The following is a 13,287-nucleotide window of genomic DNA, read 5'->3' as shown; positions in this document are numbered from 1 at the left end:
CGCTTGGCCGCTGAAGGCATCTGTGTTGGTCCCATGTTCATATGTGCCTGCATTGCTGAGAAAAGTGATATTTTATTATATTCAAATAAAACTCCAGGAGCAATTGTAATAAGGCCCATTTACATGGGATGATTATTGGGACACTCCCTCGCGCCACCATCACCATGCCACTGTGATATCCAATGGGCTAATCAATCCTCTGATCACTGATACAATATTTTATTATAATTTAAGTGCCAGTCCTTTTTTATTTCTATATTTAAAGGAAGTCGGCAAGGAGGCTCAAATATAAAAATCGTTTAATATTACGTGTACGTGTTGCCGGAAAACTTTTACTGGTGCTGTAGGTGGCGCAATATGTGACTTACTGGCTCATTATGTTGCTAAAGGGTTAGAGGATTGAACTGATTGAGAAACTGAAGATATCTGACAGAGGGAAAAGGGGAGAGGAGAGTCAGCACATTGGTCCCTGTGTAACACGGCAGGGTTTTAGGTTACAGTCTCAGCCACTCCAGCTTTTTATCTTATCTTACAGAAATAGAAAGTTATTTTTTTTCCCAAGAGCTGCTACAGAGAAGACAGACGGATACGAATCTTGGCTGAGAAATCTGTCTATAAGCCAGTGCAGCCCAGAAGCTGTAGTCAGCCTGAATTTCATTCCTATTTACCTATTCACTGTGGCGACAGGGAGTAACAAAACTCCTTCATCAAAAATGTTCCTCTGCAGCGCAGTCCTGTAGTGTGATGGACAGCATCTGTATGAAGGCTTTTCGTGTTCTCTGCTGTAATCATCACCCTCTACTTTCTTTGGAAAATACTTCCTGCTAATTGTCTCGCTGTTTTTGTGAACTGCCAGAGCTGCCAATTGATTCTTCCATTAGGGCATCATAATGGTGATGTGCAGAGAAAGATCGTCTGCTTTTCTCGGTATTTGTGTGGAGTTCGACCTCAATGCGCAAGACTGAAAACGGGAATGGCACACCGGAGGACGGAGACCACGACGGCATGTTTTGGAGTTGTGACAAAGAAAATCCGGAGCCTTTTCCGGCACTTCCCAAAGTCAAAGTCATGGTCAGAAGGCTTTCAGCTTCTCCCAACACCCAGCCATGAGCTACTCATAGTCAGAGGTATGTCTGTTATGTATGGAGTTATGAGGCATCAGGTCCTGTGGTTGTAACTGAGTATATTGCTTCACTTGGTGTCCGCATGCCTTATGCTACAATTTAGGTAAAGTTGCCTTAGAGTTTTCAGTTTCAAAAATAGTTTTAAAAGACCAAGTCCACATTATGGTGCAAGCCTACTATAACCTCTCAGGGGCATAGTTGGGAATGTTCCCCAGGTGTTTGAGGGGAGGATGGGGGTGCACCCGCAACCGTCTTGACCACGGTACTTCGCTAGGACAATGATCTGAATATGTGCCCATGGTGCAGGAAAGCCTACCTACCATTCTGTATTCTTCACTAAATTAAATTTCCAACTATGAGTTTACATTCGAATATTGGGCATCTTAAGGTTAATTGGCTTTCTACGATATTGATTCTAGCATGTGTACCTGAAACATGGTGTTGACTTACACATGATATGCAAGTAAATGTTTATGTAGGCTCTCAAAACTTAAAATATGTGAGTAAGGTTGGAATCATGGATGTAGATATTTTCTGGATTTTTGTCTAAACTTCCAGTTGGTGATCCAGGTGAAAACAAATGAATTTTTCTTGATCAAATGGTTTGATCTGAAGTCAGTTGTAGAATTTATGTACAGACAAATAAAAGAGGCATCACCTCCACATCAATACAATGGAGTAGAAGCCATCTTTAAATAATGAGCTCTAAATTCACCCAAACGTATTCTATATTTCTAGAAAAACATACCCTACCATGTAAATCATCTCTAATGCTTGCATGGTTGGATAAACTTTTTGAGGTCTTTTATTATTTTTTTTTACCTTAGTTGTCTCTTGTGCTGTTTGTACTGTGCTACCCTATAAGTAGTAGCTTAGGAAGACCCATTCAATAAATGTCCGCCTGTTCTCTCCCTTGCCTTATTGGTATTGCTTTAGCCAACATCCTGGGGTACTGGTTGTTTCCATTCCACCTAAACATCCCAGGAGTGTCTGCACTGCGCAAGTACAGACAACTTATAGGAAATGGAGATAGGACTAGCCTGAGTTGGGTCCACAGGCCTCATAGCAGCTGGATGGGCTATGCTACATTCGGTCTTTGGCTCCCAATGCCACAGAAGAAATATATGTTGGAGCTGAAAATGATGTATCATGCTGATTGTGATTTGATATTATCATGTTATACACTGCAATTGATTGTTATATTGTATTTAGATCCAATCCAGCATGATGTGACCACACACAGAACAGTCAAGGTTGTCACCTTGGACCAAGAGCTCCACGCTATAGTCTGTCTCTATCACATAGATCCACTGCAGTGAAAGGGTTATAAATGAAGCCAGTGACCACAGCAATTCAGTAACACTCCCAGCAGCTTCTAAGTAGTTGGGATAATCAATGACTTGTGTAACACCAGAAGAAAGGTCACAAGCTCTTGTGTAGGGCTCAGTTACAGATGGAGAAACTTGTAAGAAGACAGAACTGAGGATCGATGAATCAGACTGTGAAACAATTTAAAGATACAGAACCCCTTTTTCCTTCTTTTGGTCCCGTCACCCTGTTGGCAGTCTTCATAACAACCTCTGCTCTTCATCGTCTCATTAGCTTTTTAATATAGAATTTGTCATATATTAATAGAACATTTAAACAGTCTGATTTCATTTGCAGTGATGCATTGGTGTTGCCATAGTAACTCAGCAACACTGCCATCATTGCAGAAGGGAATCTTGGGCGCTTCTGGAAAGGCTTTTATGCCCACTGTTACTATGGCAACGTGCCAGCCATATAGATGGAAAACATTTATATAGGGTAAGCGATGCCAGATACTGAAGCAGCAATAGATTCCTCTCACACAGAAATTAACTCTTTGAAATCTGAGTAAGAGAAGGGACGTATTCATTCTAACTGAATACAATATCTATGTGCAGTTGTGTGCTGTTAATAATATACTGCCATGAAGCATGGCTAAGACTTGCTTGAACCTATTTGTAAGAAGATATCGTGTAAAGTTTCATTCATGAACACATGACTGTAGTAGCCAATTGTTAGCCGCAGCGATGACATCACTACAGGGGACACATCACCACTGCAACCATCAACTGGCTACGCATGGTCACATGTCCATGTATGAAATGTCATACAGCCAAGAGTTGCATTCAGTATTCTGCAGGCTGCTGAGCTCAAATCTTCCAGGATACCATGCTTGTTCAGTGTTCCAACAGTGTGCTGTGTGAGAAGAAAAGTCTTTAGGCAAGGCACCTTGCATATAGTAATATAGCAAACTGTGCTATATAAAAAAATAACTCTCACAGAATACAGTGTAGAACCTTACATATTAGGAGTTCAGCTAGGATAATAAAAAAAAACTGCTCACTTGTCTGTAGTTTCGTAGTTACAGTGCCACTACCCCGTTCACGGTCACTTCCATCCTGGCCGGACTAGAAGTGATTTTTTTCGTGTGACTACTGTGCTTAATCTCTGGCCTCGTCAAGAAAGAAACATCCCTCGGCGTAAGGAACCAGCCAAATAGGTAATATCTGCAAATAACATCAGAGGATACTCAATACTTACCAAATATTTGGCTGCTTCCTTGCTCTGAGGGATGTTTGTTTCTTTCTTGACAAGTTTCAGTCTTCTTGGGGAGTTCAGGCACCCTAGATAAGAAGAATTTCCATCCATGGCTGCATACTAACCGATCCTGTGGTACAAGTTTACCCTCTGTTGTGTCTACACTAGAGGTGTGCCTATTGTCAGCACAACCCCGTAAGGTGAGCCTCCAATTGGAACCGTATGTCACTGTAATCTGTATGTTATCACCCTATGTTGCACCTGTTTTATGTTTACCAGTAAACATCGCCTGAGATTAATCTGTGGCCTCAGCTGTCACATGTGCTTGAAGGGCACTTCACTAGTACATCACTAGCAATGATGTGCCGTTCAAACTGCCCGCTGAAGCCAGTGATTGGCCACAGTGGTCACAGGAACAAGGCACTTCCAGTCCATGGGCAGCGGCCTGGAAAGATTGGGACTGCAGACAAGTGATTGTTTTATTTTTTTTATCACCACCTTTAATGCTCTATGTGATATAGCAGCAAAAATCTTTATGTACACATTTGCAACAATACTAATTTACCCAAGACACCTAAAATAAAAAACAAAAGCTTGTCCTACTACTGTTTTCACTTTAGAGCTCATAAACAGATCTATGTGTCGCCATGGTTACAGACTACAAACAAACCCTGTAGTAGTCTGATCCTGTTCATACTCATAGCATTCATAGTAAAATAGTTTGTAAGGCTAAACAAAAACATATCTCCATCCAGTTCAGCCTATCATCCTGGAAAGGTAATATAGAGGAAGGAAAAAAATCCCATGAGATGAAAGACAATTTTCCTCTTCTTAAGGAAAAAATCCTTCCCAAATCCAAATTTGGCATTCAGAATAACTCTCCAGAATTCTATAACCTGTGATATTATTACTAGAGATGAGCGAAGTTTTGAAAAATTCGATTCGACAGCTTCACCGAAGTTCGACAAGAAATTCAATTAGTTCCGAATTAATTTGTCACAACTCATGAGAAATCAGGTATACCCAGGCCACTCTGCTTAATCATATTCTTCCCTCTTGGAGGCCCAATCTCAGTATAAAGGCTTGGAGGGTAAACTGCAGAGAAAGTGCAGGGAGATCGTAGGAGACTGCTGAACTACAGACTCTGCTACAATTTAACACTGTGTACATAACTGTGCATTGCACCAATATTCAAGTAGTGGCCCCATGAGTGGGGAGGGTGGCAGCAGCAGCAGTGACAGTAACAGTGACAGGAGTGATGGCTAAAGAAAACTGGTCATCAGACTCTCCAGACTTAAGTTGCTGCTTATGGAGCTGGTGCTGCTCCTCCTCCTCTGCTAGTTCATCCTCCTCAGGGCTCAGGTGGCCGTGAGATGTAGGCGCCAGATCTTCTGTCCCCTCGCCAATCATATTTCTCAGCATCCCCTCCAGGATGTGAAGGAGTGTAATGACATCATTCATCCTGTAGTTCTGCCGACTGACAAAGTGGCCTCCTCAAACGGCCTGAGCAAATGGCACTTGTCACGCATGAGCTACCACTGGCTAACATGGAAGCTACGACAGGGAGTGAACCTGTCCGTTTGCTGCCTTCCTTTGCTCATACAGGCAGTCTAACATATGGAGCGTGGAGTTCCAGTGGGTAGAAACGTTGCACATCAGGTGATGTTAGGGAAGAGCATTTTGCATTTGCAGCTCAAGGAGGGCATGTTTTGCATGGTAAGAGTGCATGCATAGTTTCCTGGACATTTTTAACAGCTCTTGCAGTTCACTGGAAAACTTGAGGAACTGGATGACAACTACAGTAGATTGAAGACATGCGCAATGCAGGGCGCATGGGTCAGCCCTCCCTGACACAGCGCAGACAAAATGTTCTTCCTGTTATCAGTAACCATGATTCATATCTCCAGTTGGCAAGGAGACAGCCAGTGTTCGATCTCTTTATTAATGACACGGAGATTGAGACTCTCCATCTTGGCTGGGCACAAGCCATCGGTTCTCTGAAATGTGCACAGTCAACTAAGGAAAGGAAGGACTGCAGTACCAGCAACTTGGACAGGTGAACATTCAGCTTCTGCTCCACTGAAAGTATGCACACATACTGTTGTCTTTTTGCAATCAACTCGGTGATTGATTGCTGTCAAAACAAGTGATGAGGAGAAGAAGGAGGAGCATCAGGAGTAATAGACGAAGTCGATGGGAAGGAAAGAGAGCTTCCTTCTGCTGACATTGATGAGCACTAAATGCTTGGGATTGGGTGGGAGAGTCATTGGTTGCTGCATCAGGCTGTAACACTAAATGAGTGGCATGGTTTTTCCATGCTACTTTATGGTGGCTCACATTAGCATTAGCCAACATTAGCACCCTAGCCGCGCCTCACCTTCTGCCCACACATCGTACATACCACCATGCTAATGTCCCCCTGTGACTTTGTGAAAAATTCTCACACTGCCAAGTATCACATTAACTCTCCACCATTGCATGATGCCTGCTTGCCGCTTCTTTTATGACAGGTAGTCTCCCTGCTATCTCATGGGAATGCTGCCACCTTCGCCCCGTGAGGATGACGATGCCCCCTCTTCACCCAGGCCCACGTGCAATCGGCTACATCATCATCTACATATGTTTGCTTGCATACCTCTCAACTTTAGAAAAGAAGGAAGAGGGACACTATGTGTGGCGGGCAAAGAATGCCGTGGCAAATTTTTTCCGCACTATGCTATGCCTTTAAAACCGCCCAAAACATAACTAAACACCTAATCCCACCCAGTCCCCTAAATAAATGCCTCCACACATAGTAATTATTCCCACCTTTATGTCACTACACAGTAGTTATGCCAGCATTATGCCCCCTTCAAAGATTATGCCCAGATATATGCTTCCTTCACAGTAGTTATAAACAGATATGTGCCCCCTCACAGTAATATGTCCAGGATTGTGACACCTCACAGTAGTATGCCCAGATATGTGCCCCCTCACAGTAATAAGCCCAGGATTGTGACACCTCACAGTAGTATGCCTAGATATGTGCCCCTCACAGTAATATGCCCAGGATTGTGCCCCCTCACAGTAGTATGCCCAGATATGTGCCCCCTCACAGTAATAAGCCCAGATATGTGCCCTCTCACAGTAATATGCCAAGATATGTACCCCCTCACAATAGCGATGCCCAGCTGTGCCCCCTCACAGTAATATGCCTAGCTCCCCTTCACAGGCAGTAAAAAAAAAAAAAACTCCCCGTACTCACCTCATTCCCCAGCAGCAGGATAGATGGAGCTCTCGGCCCACTCCCTGCCCAGACCTGTAGTGTGGAGCGCATACAGGAGAGAGGAATGATGGAGCAGGGAGCCGATGGAAGTCTGTCTTCTTCATCATTATAGGCAACCTGCCAGAGAGCGGGACATACCTCCCCCGTACCAGGACCACAGGACAGCCACTGAAATCCTGCACTGTCCTGCCGGATCCGGGATGTTTGGGAGGTATGTTCTCGTCACTTGTGTCACCCTCACCTGTCTTTTGTGCATGTACCTAACCTCTTGCAATATGTGCTCCTACTTGTCTGTCATCATCGGTAGTTGAACACTTAAAGGAGTCTGCAGCGGACCTCTTCTCCACGTTTGGGCTGGCCTGTAACTCCTGACTGAAAAAAGGAGCACATCTGGCGGCTATCATTACTTGGAGAGCAGAAGGAGCAGCAAAAGCAATAGGCAGGTTCAGGACAGGTGAGGGCATAGAGGCAGTTCATGGGCCATGCCAACTAAACATGGTGTCAGAGGAACCCAGCGATTCCTTGCTGTGGGTATCTGTTGTCACTTGAGATGATTGTGAAGAGCGAGTCAATCATTCCAGTACAGTTGGATTGTTGGTCAAAACACGATCGCTGGATGACAGTGGCAGTTCTGGCCTGTTGCTGCAGCTGCTACCACCTCCCTTCTTCTGCCAACTACAGCATCATTTTTGCCACTGCCCATTCCTTTGGAGGGCCCAGGCTACTGTATGTTGGCCATAGTGTATAACTACTGTATCGCTAACAGAACTGACTATGAATTTTGGTGCACTAGACAGTGATGGACATGACTAGGGCTGCAGCTATTGACTATTTTTGTAATAGAGTATTCTATCGATTAATTCAATGATTAATCGAGTACTCTAATAACAAAAAACGAATGCAAAGAGCGTTTTTCTTTATAAAAACTCCTCAGCCCCCCCGTGCCATCAGCTTCCCCCCCCCCATGCCATTAGGTTCCCCCATGCCATCAGGTAGCACCCAGTGCCATCAGCTGCCCTCCAGTGCCATCAGGGCCGTCTTTACCAAGGGGCAAAAGGGGCAGCTGCCCTGGGCCCAGTTGCTCCTAGGGGGCCCAAGGCAGCTGCCTCTTGAGCCCTGCTAGCCACTGCCCCGGGTGTCAGGCTGTCAGCTACACAGGGGGTGCTGCCATGCCATTCCTGCCGGCACTGAGTCCAGGCATCGTACTGTTAGAGCTGTGAATGTGATCTAGGACCTTAATGACATCATCACCATGTGACCAGTAACCTAGCAATATTACTGGTCACATGGCTATGAGGTCATCACAGGTCCTACCAGGAGTGTTGCTGTGCTGTAGAAGTTTGGAGCTTTTTTTGTGAAGATTACATCAGAAAAAGGTGACAGGGGCTGTTATGTTAATATACTGTAAACTACTGTATAGTGGGGTGCTGTATACTGTGTGGGGGGCCTGTATACTGTGTGGGGGGCCTGTATACTGTGGGGGGGGGCCTGTATACTGTGTGGGGGGCCTGTATACGGTGTGGGGGCCTGTATATAGTGTGGGGGGGGCCTGTATATAGTGTGGAGGGGCCTGTATACTGTGAGTGCTGTATATTGTGTGGAGTGCTATACTGCTGTACTGTATACTGTGGGGGGCTGTATACTGTGGGTGCTGTATGGTGTGGAGTGCTATACTGCTGTACTGTATAGTGTATAGTTTGGGGTGCTGTATACAGTGAGGTGCTATACTGCTCTACTGTATACTGTGAGGTGTTGTATACTGTGGGCTGCTATACTGCTCTACTATACACTGCGTGCAGAATTATTAGGCAAATTAGTATTTTGACCACATCATCCTCTTTATGCATGTTGTCTTACTCCAAGCTGTATAGGCTCGAAAGCCTACTACCAATTAAGCATATTAGGTGATGTGCATCTCTGTAATGAGAAGGGGTGTGGTCTAATGACATCAACACCCTATATTAGGTGTGCATAATTATTAGGCAACTTCCTTTCCTTTGGCAAAATGGGTCAAAAGAAGGACTTGACAGGCTCAGAAAAGTCAAAAATAGTGAGATATCTTGCAGAGGGATGCAGCACTCTTAAAATTGCAAAGCTTCTGAAGCGTGATCATCGAACAATCAAGCGTTTCATTCAAAATAGTCAACAGGGTCGCAAGAAGCGTGTGGAAAAACCAAGGCGCAAAATAACTGCCCATGAACTGAGAAAAGTCAAGCGTGCAGCTGCCAAGATGCCGCTTGCCACCAGTTTGGCCATATTTCAGAACTGCAACATCACTGGAGTGCCCAAAAGCACAAGGTGTGCAATACTCAGAGACATGGCCAAGGTAAGAAAGGCTGAAAGACGACCACCACTGAACAAGACACACAAGCTGAAACGTCAAGACTGGGCCAAGAAATGTCTCAAGACTGATTTTTCTAAGGTTTTATGGACTGATGAAATGAGAGTGAGTCTTGATGGGCCAGATGGATGGGCCCGTGGCTGGATTGGTAAAGGGCAGAGAGCTCCAGTCCGACTCAGACGCCAGCAAGGTGGAGGTGGAGTACTGGTTTGGGCTGGTATCATCAAAGATGAGCTTGTGGGGCCTTTTTGGGTTGAGGATGGAGTCAAGCTCAACTCCCAGTCCTACTGCCAGTTTGTGGAAGACACCTTCTTCAAGCAGTGGTACAGGAAGAAGTCTGCATCCTTCAAGAAAAACATGATTTTCATGCAGGACAATGCTCCATCACACGCGTCCAAGTACTCCACAGCGTGGCTGGCAAAAAAGGGTATAAAAGAAGAAAATCTAATGACATGGCCTCCTTGTTCACCTGATCTGAACCCCATTGAGAACCTGTGGTCCATCATCAAATGTGAGATTTACAAGGAGGGAAAACAGTACACCTCTCTGAACAGTGTCTGGGAGGCTGTGGTTGCTGCTGCACGCAATGTTGATGGTGAACAGATCAAAACACTGACAGAATCCATGGATGGCAGGCTTTTGAGTGTCCTTGCAAAGAAAGGTGGCTATATTGGTCACTGATTTGTTTTTGTTTTGTTTTTGAATGTCAGAAATGTATATTTGTGAATGTTGAGATGTTATATTGGTTTCACTGGTAAAAATAAATAATTGAAATGGGTATATATTTGTTTTTTGTTAAGTTGCCTAATAATTATGCACAGTAATAGTCACCTGCACACACAGATATCCCCCTAAAATAGCTAAAACTAAAAACAAACTAAAACTACTTCCAAAACTATTCAGCTTTGATATTAATGAGTTTTTTGGGTTCATTGAGAACATGGTTGTTGTTCAATAATAAAATGAATCCTCAAAAATACAACTTGCCTAATAATTCTGCACTCCCTGTATACTGTGGGGTACTGTATAGTGTGGGGTGCTATACTGCATACTGTGTGGTGCTGTATACTATAGGGTGCTATACTGCATACTGTGGGGTGCTGGGGTGCACTGTAACACTAGGGTGAGCTGAGCCCTGGTCTCCTTCCTGTAGAGCGGTGCCCACTTCCAGCCTGAGCCCAGCTGCCCAGAGCACTGATCCTGAGCCGCTGGAGTCTTTAGAACTGGAAGTATTTACAGTCATTCACTGGACTCTACCAGATGTGTAGATTTTTGTGTGTGTGTTGTGGTGGAGGGCGTGATTGCCTGTTAAGGTGTGGGAAGGTGGGATCCAGGGGGCCCAAGTAAATTTTTGCCCAGGGTCCAATCAATATTAAAGACGGCCCTGAGTGCCATTAGCTGCCCCTTCAGTGCCATCAGCTGCCCCCCAGTGCCATCAGCTTCCTCAAGTGCCATCAGCTGTCACCTCAGTACCACCAGCTGCCTCCTCAGTGCCATCAGCTTCCCCCCAGTGCCATCATCTGCACCCCAGTGCCATTATCTGTCCCCTCCATGCCACGAGCTGCCCCCTCAGTGCCATCAGCTGTCCCCCAGTGCCATCATCTGCGCCCCCGTGCCATCAGCTTCCCTCCAGTGCTATCAGGTGACCCCAGTGCCACCAGCTTCCCCCTAGTGCCATTATCTCCCCCTCCAAGCTATGTCCCCAGCGCCAGTGAAATAAAATACTTACCTCTCCTGTAGGGGTGCCGGTCCACAGCTCGTCAGACAGCGTCAGGTCATAGTTCGCTGACTATGTCCCCACGATGTGTCAGGAGCAAAGTGCAGTGCAGTGCGATGCGGGCCAGCGGGTGATCACCGAGCGGTGAGTAATAGCTCAAGCGCTTCATTCAAGTTCTGTGGTCACATGACACAAATGATTACTCGAAGCAAAAAATTTGCATCGAGGATTTTTTTGTGTCTAATTAATCGAATCTATCGAGTAATCGTTTCAGCCCTACACATGATGACATATTACACCCCCCTCTTAACACTGAGACACATTAACTGTATTCCTAAGAGAACAGATTAACTGAGAATGTCGGTACACTTGACAGTGATGCACATGGCGATAAATTACAACTGCCTTTAATACTGACGCACAGTCACTGTTTCGCTAACAGGACGGAATTACTATTGAATGTCAGTGCGCTGCACAGTGATGCACATGGTGATTTATTACACCTGCCTTTAATACTGAGGCAAAGTAACTGTATCCCTAACAGAAGAGATTAACTATATATGTCAGTGCCCTTGACAGTGATGCACACAGCGATATATTACACCTGCCCTTAATATTGAAGCACTCTAACTGTATCCCTAACAGAACGGATTAACTATATATGTCAGTGCCCTTGACAGTGATGCACACAGTGATATATTACACCTGACCTTTAATATTGAAGAGCAGTGATGGTCAGTTCGCAGTGTTCGCCAGCGAACACATGCGGGCTGTCATCTTTAGAAAGGTAGACTCACCCGTCCGGCGATGCACAGGTAAGCCCTTACCTGTGCCGGTCTGAAATCAAATGCAGTCACCGGGAGCAGGAAGTTCTGAGAACAGCCGCCGGGGACCTTCATCGGGCTGTTCTCGGAACTGCCTGCTCCCGCTGACTGCATTTGATTTCAGACCGGCTCCCAGCACAGGCACAGGTAAGGGCTTACCTGTGCATCGCCGGACGGGTGAGTCTACCTTACTAAAGATGGCAGCCCGCATGTGTTTGCTGGCGAACACTGCAAACTGACCATCACTGTTGAAGAGCACTAACTGTATCCCTAACAGAACGGATTAACTATGAATGTTGGTGCACTTTACAGTGTGCTGTACACAGCGATATACTTCACCTGTCTTTAATACTGAGGCACAGTAACTGTATCCCTGACAAAACGGATTAACTATGAATGTCGGTGCACTTGATAGTGATGCACATGGCGATATATTATACCTGCCTTTAATATTGAGGCAAAGTAACTGAATCCCTGACAGAACGGATTAAGAATGAATGTCGGTGCACTTGATAGTGATGTACATGGCGATATATTACACCTGCCTTTAATATTGAAGCACACTAACTGTATCCCTAACAGAATGGATTAACTATAAATGTTGGTGCACTTGATAGTGATGCACACAGCAATATATTACACCTGCCTTTAATACTGAGGCAAAGTAACTGTATCCCTAACAGAACCGATTAATTATTAATGTCGGTGCACTCAACAGTAAAACCGCAGACGTATATTAAATCTGCCATTAATGCTAAAGCACAGTAACTGTATCCCTGACAGAACAGATTAACTATAAATGTCGGTGCCCTTGACAGTGATGCAAATGGAAATATATTACACCTGCCTTTAATACCGAGGCATAGTAACTGTATCCCTAACAGCACAGATTACCTATGAATGTCGATGAACTTGACAGTGATGCCGCAGCGATGTATTAATCCTGCCATTAATGCTGAGGCACAGAAACTGTATCCCTAGCAGAACAGATTAACTATGAATGTAGATGCAATTGAAAGTAATATACACGGCGATATACTACACCTGCCTTTAATACTGAGGCACAGTAGCTGTATCCCTAACAGAACGGAATAACTATGAATGTCAGTACACTTGACAGTGATGCCGCGGTGATATATCACTCCTGCATTTAATACTGAGGCACAGTAACTGTTTTATTAACAGAACAGATTAACTAAGAATGTCGGTGCACTTGCCAGTGTTGCACACGGCAATATATTACACCTGTCTTTAATACTGAGGCACAGTAACTGTATCCCTAACAGAACAGATTTACTGAGAATGTCAGTGCACTTTATAGTTATGCACATGGTGATATATTACAACTGCCTTTAATATTGAAGCACATTAACTGTATCCCTGACAGAACGGTTTAACTATGAATATCGGTGCACTTGATAGTAATGCACATGACGATATTTTACAACTGC

At 44.7% G+C, this 13,287-nt stretch overlaps 1 protein-coding gene across 1 annotated transcript in view; it reads left to right on the top strand.

Annotated features, from left to right (window-relative positions):
• The first annotated feature begins 547 nt into the window (after nucleotides 1-547).
• The window catches only part of RASSF5 (Ras association domain family member 5), a 111,456-nt gene continuing 98,716 nt past the window's right edge, over nucleotides 548-13,287 (top strand). Inside the window, exon 1 of the mRNA XM_040423952.1 lies at nucleotides 548-1,127. Within this exon, the coding sequence (XP_040279886.1) occupies nucleotides 974-1,127 (154 nt within the window). The 5' untranslated portion in view covers nucleotides 548-973. The remainder of the gene's footprint in view (nucleotides 1,128-13,287) is intronic.

Source organism: Bufo bufo, chromosome 3 (genome assembly GCF_905171765.1).
Source record: "Bufo bufo chromosome 3, aBufBuf1.1, whole genome shotgun sequence".
Taxonomy (NCBI): Eukaryota; Metazoa; Chordata; class Amphibia; order Anura; family Bufonidae; genus Bufo; species Bufo bufo.
This window is presented reverse-complemented; position numbering and strand designations above follow the sequence as displayed.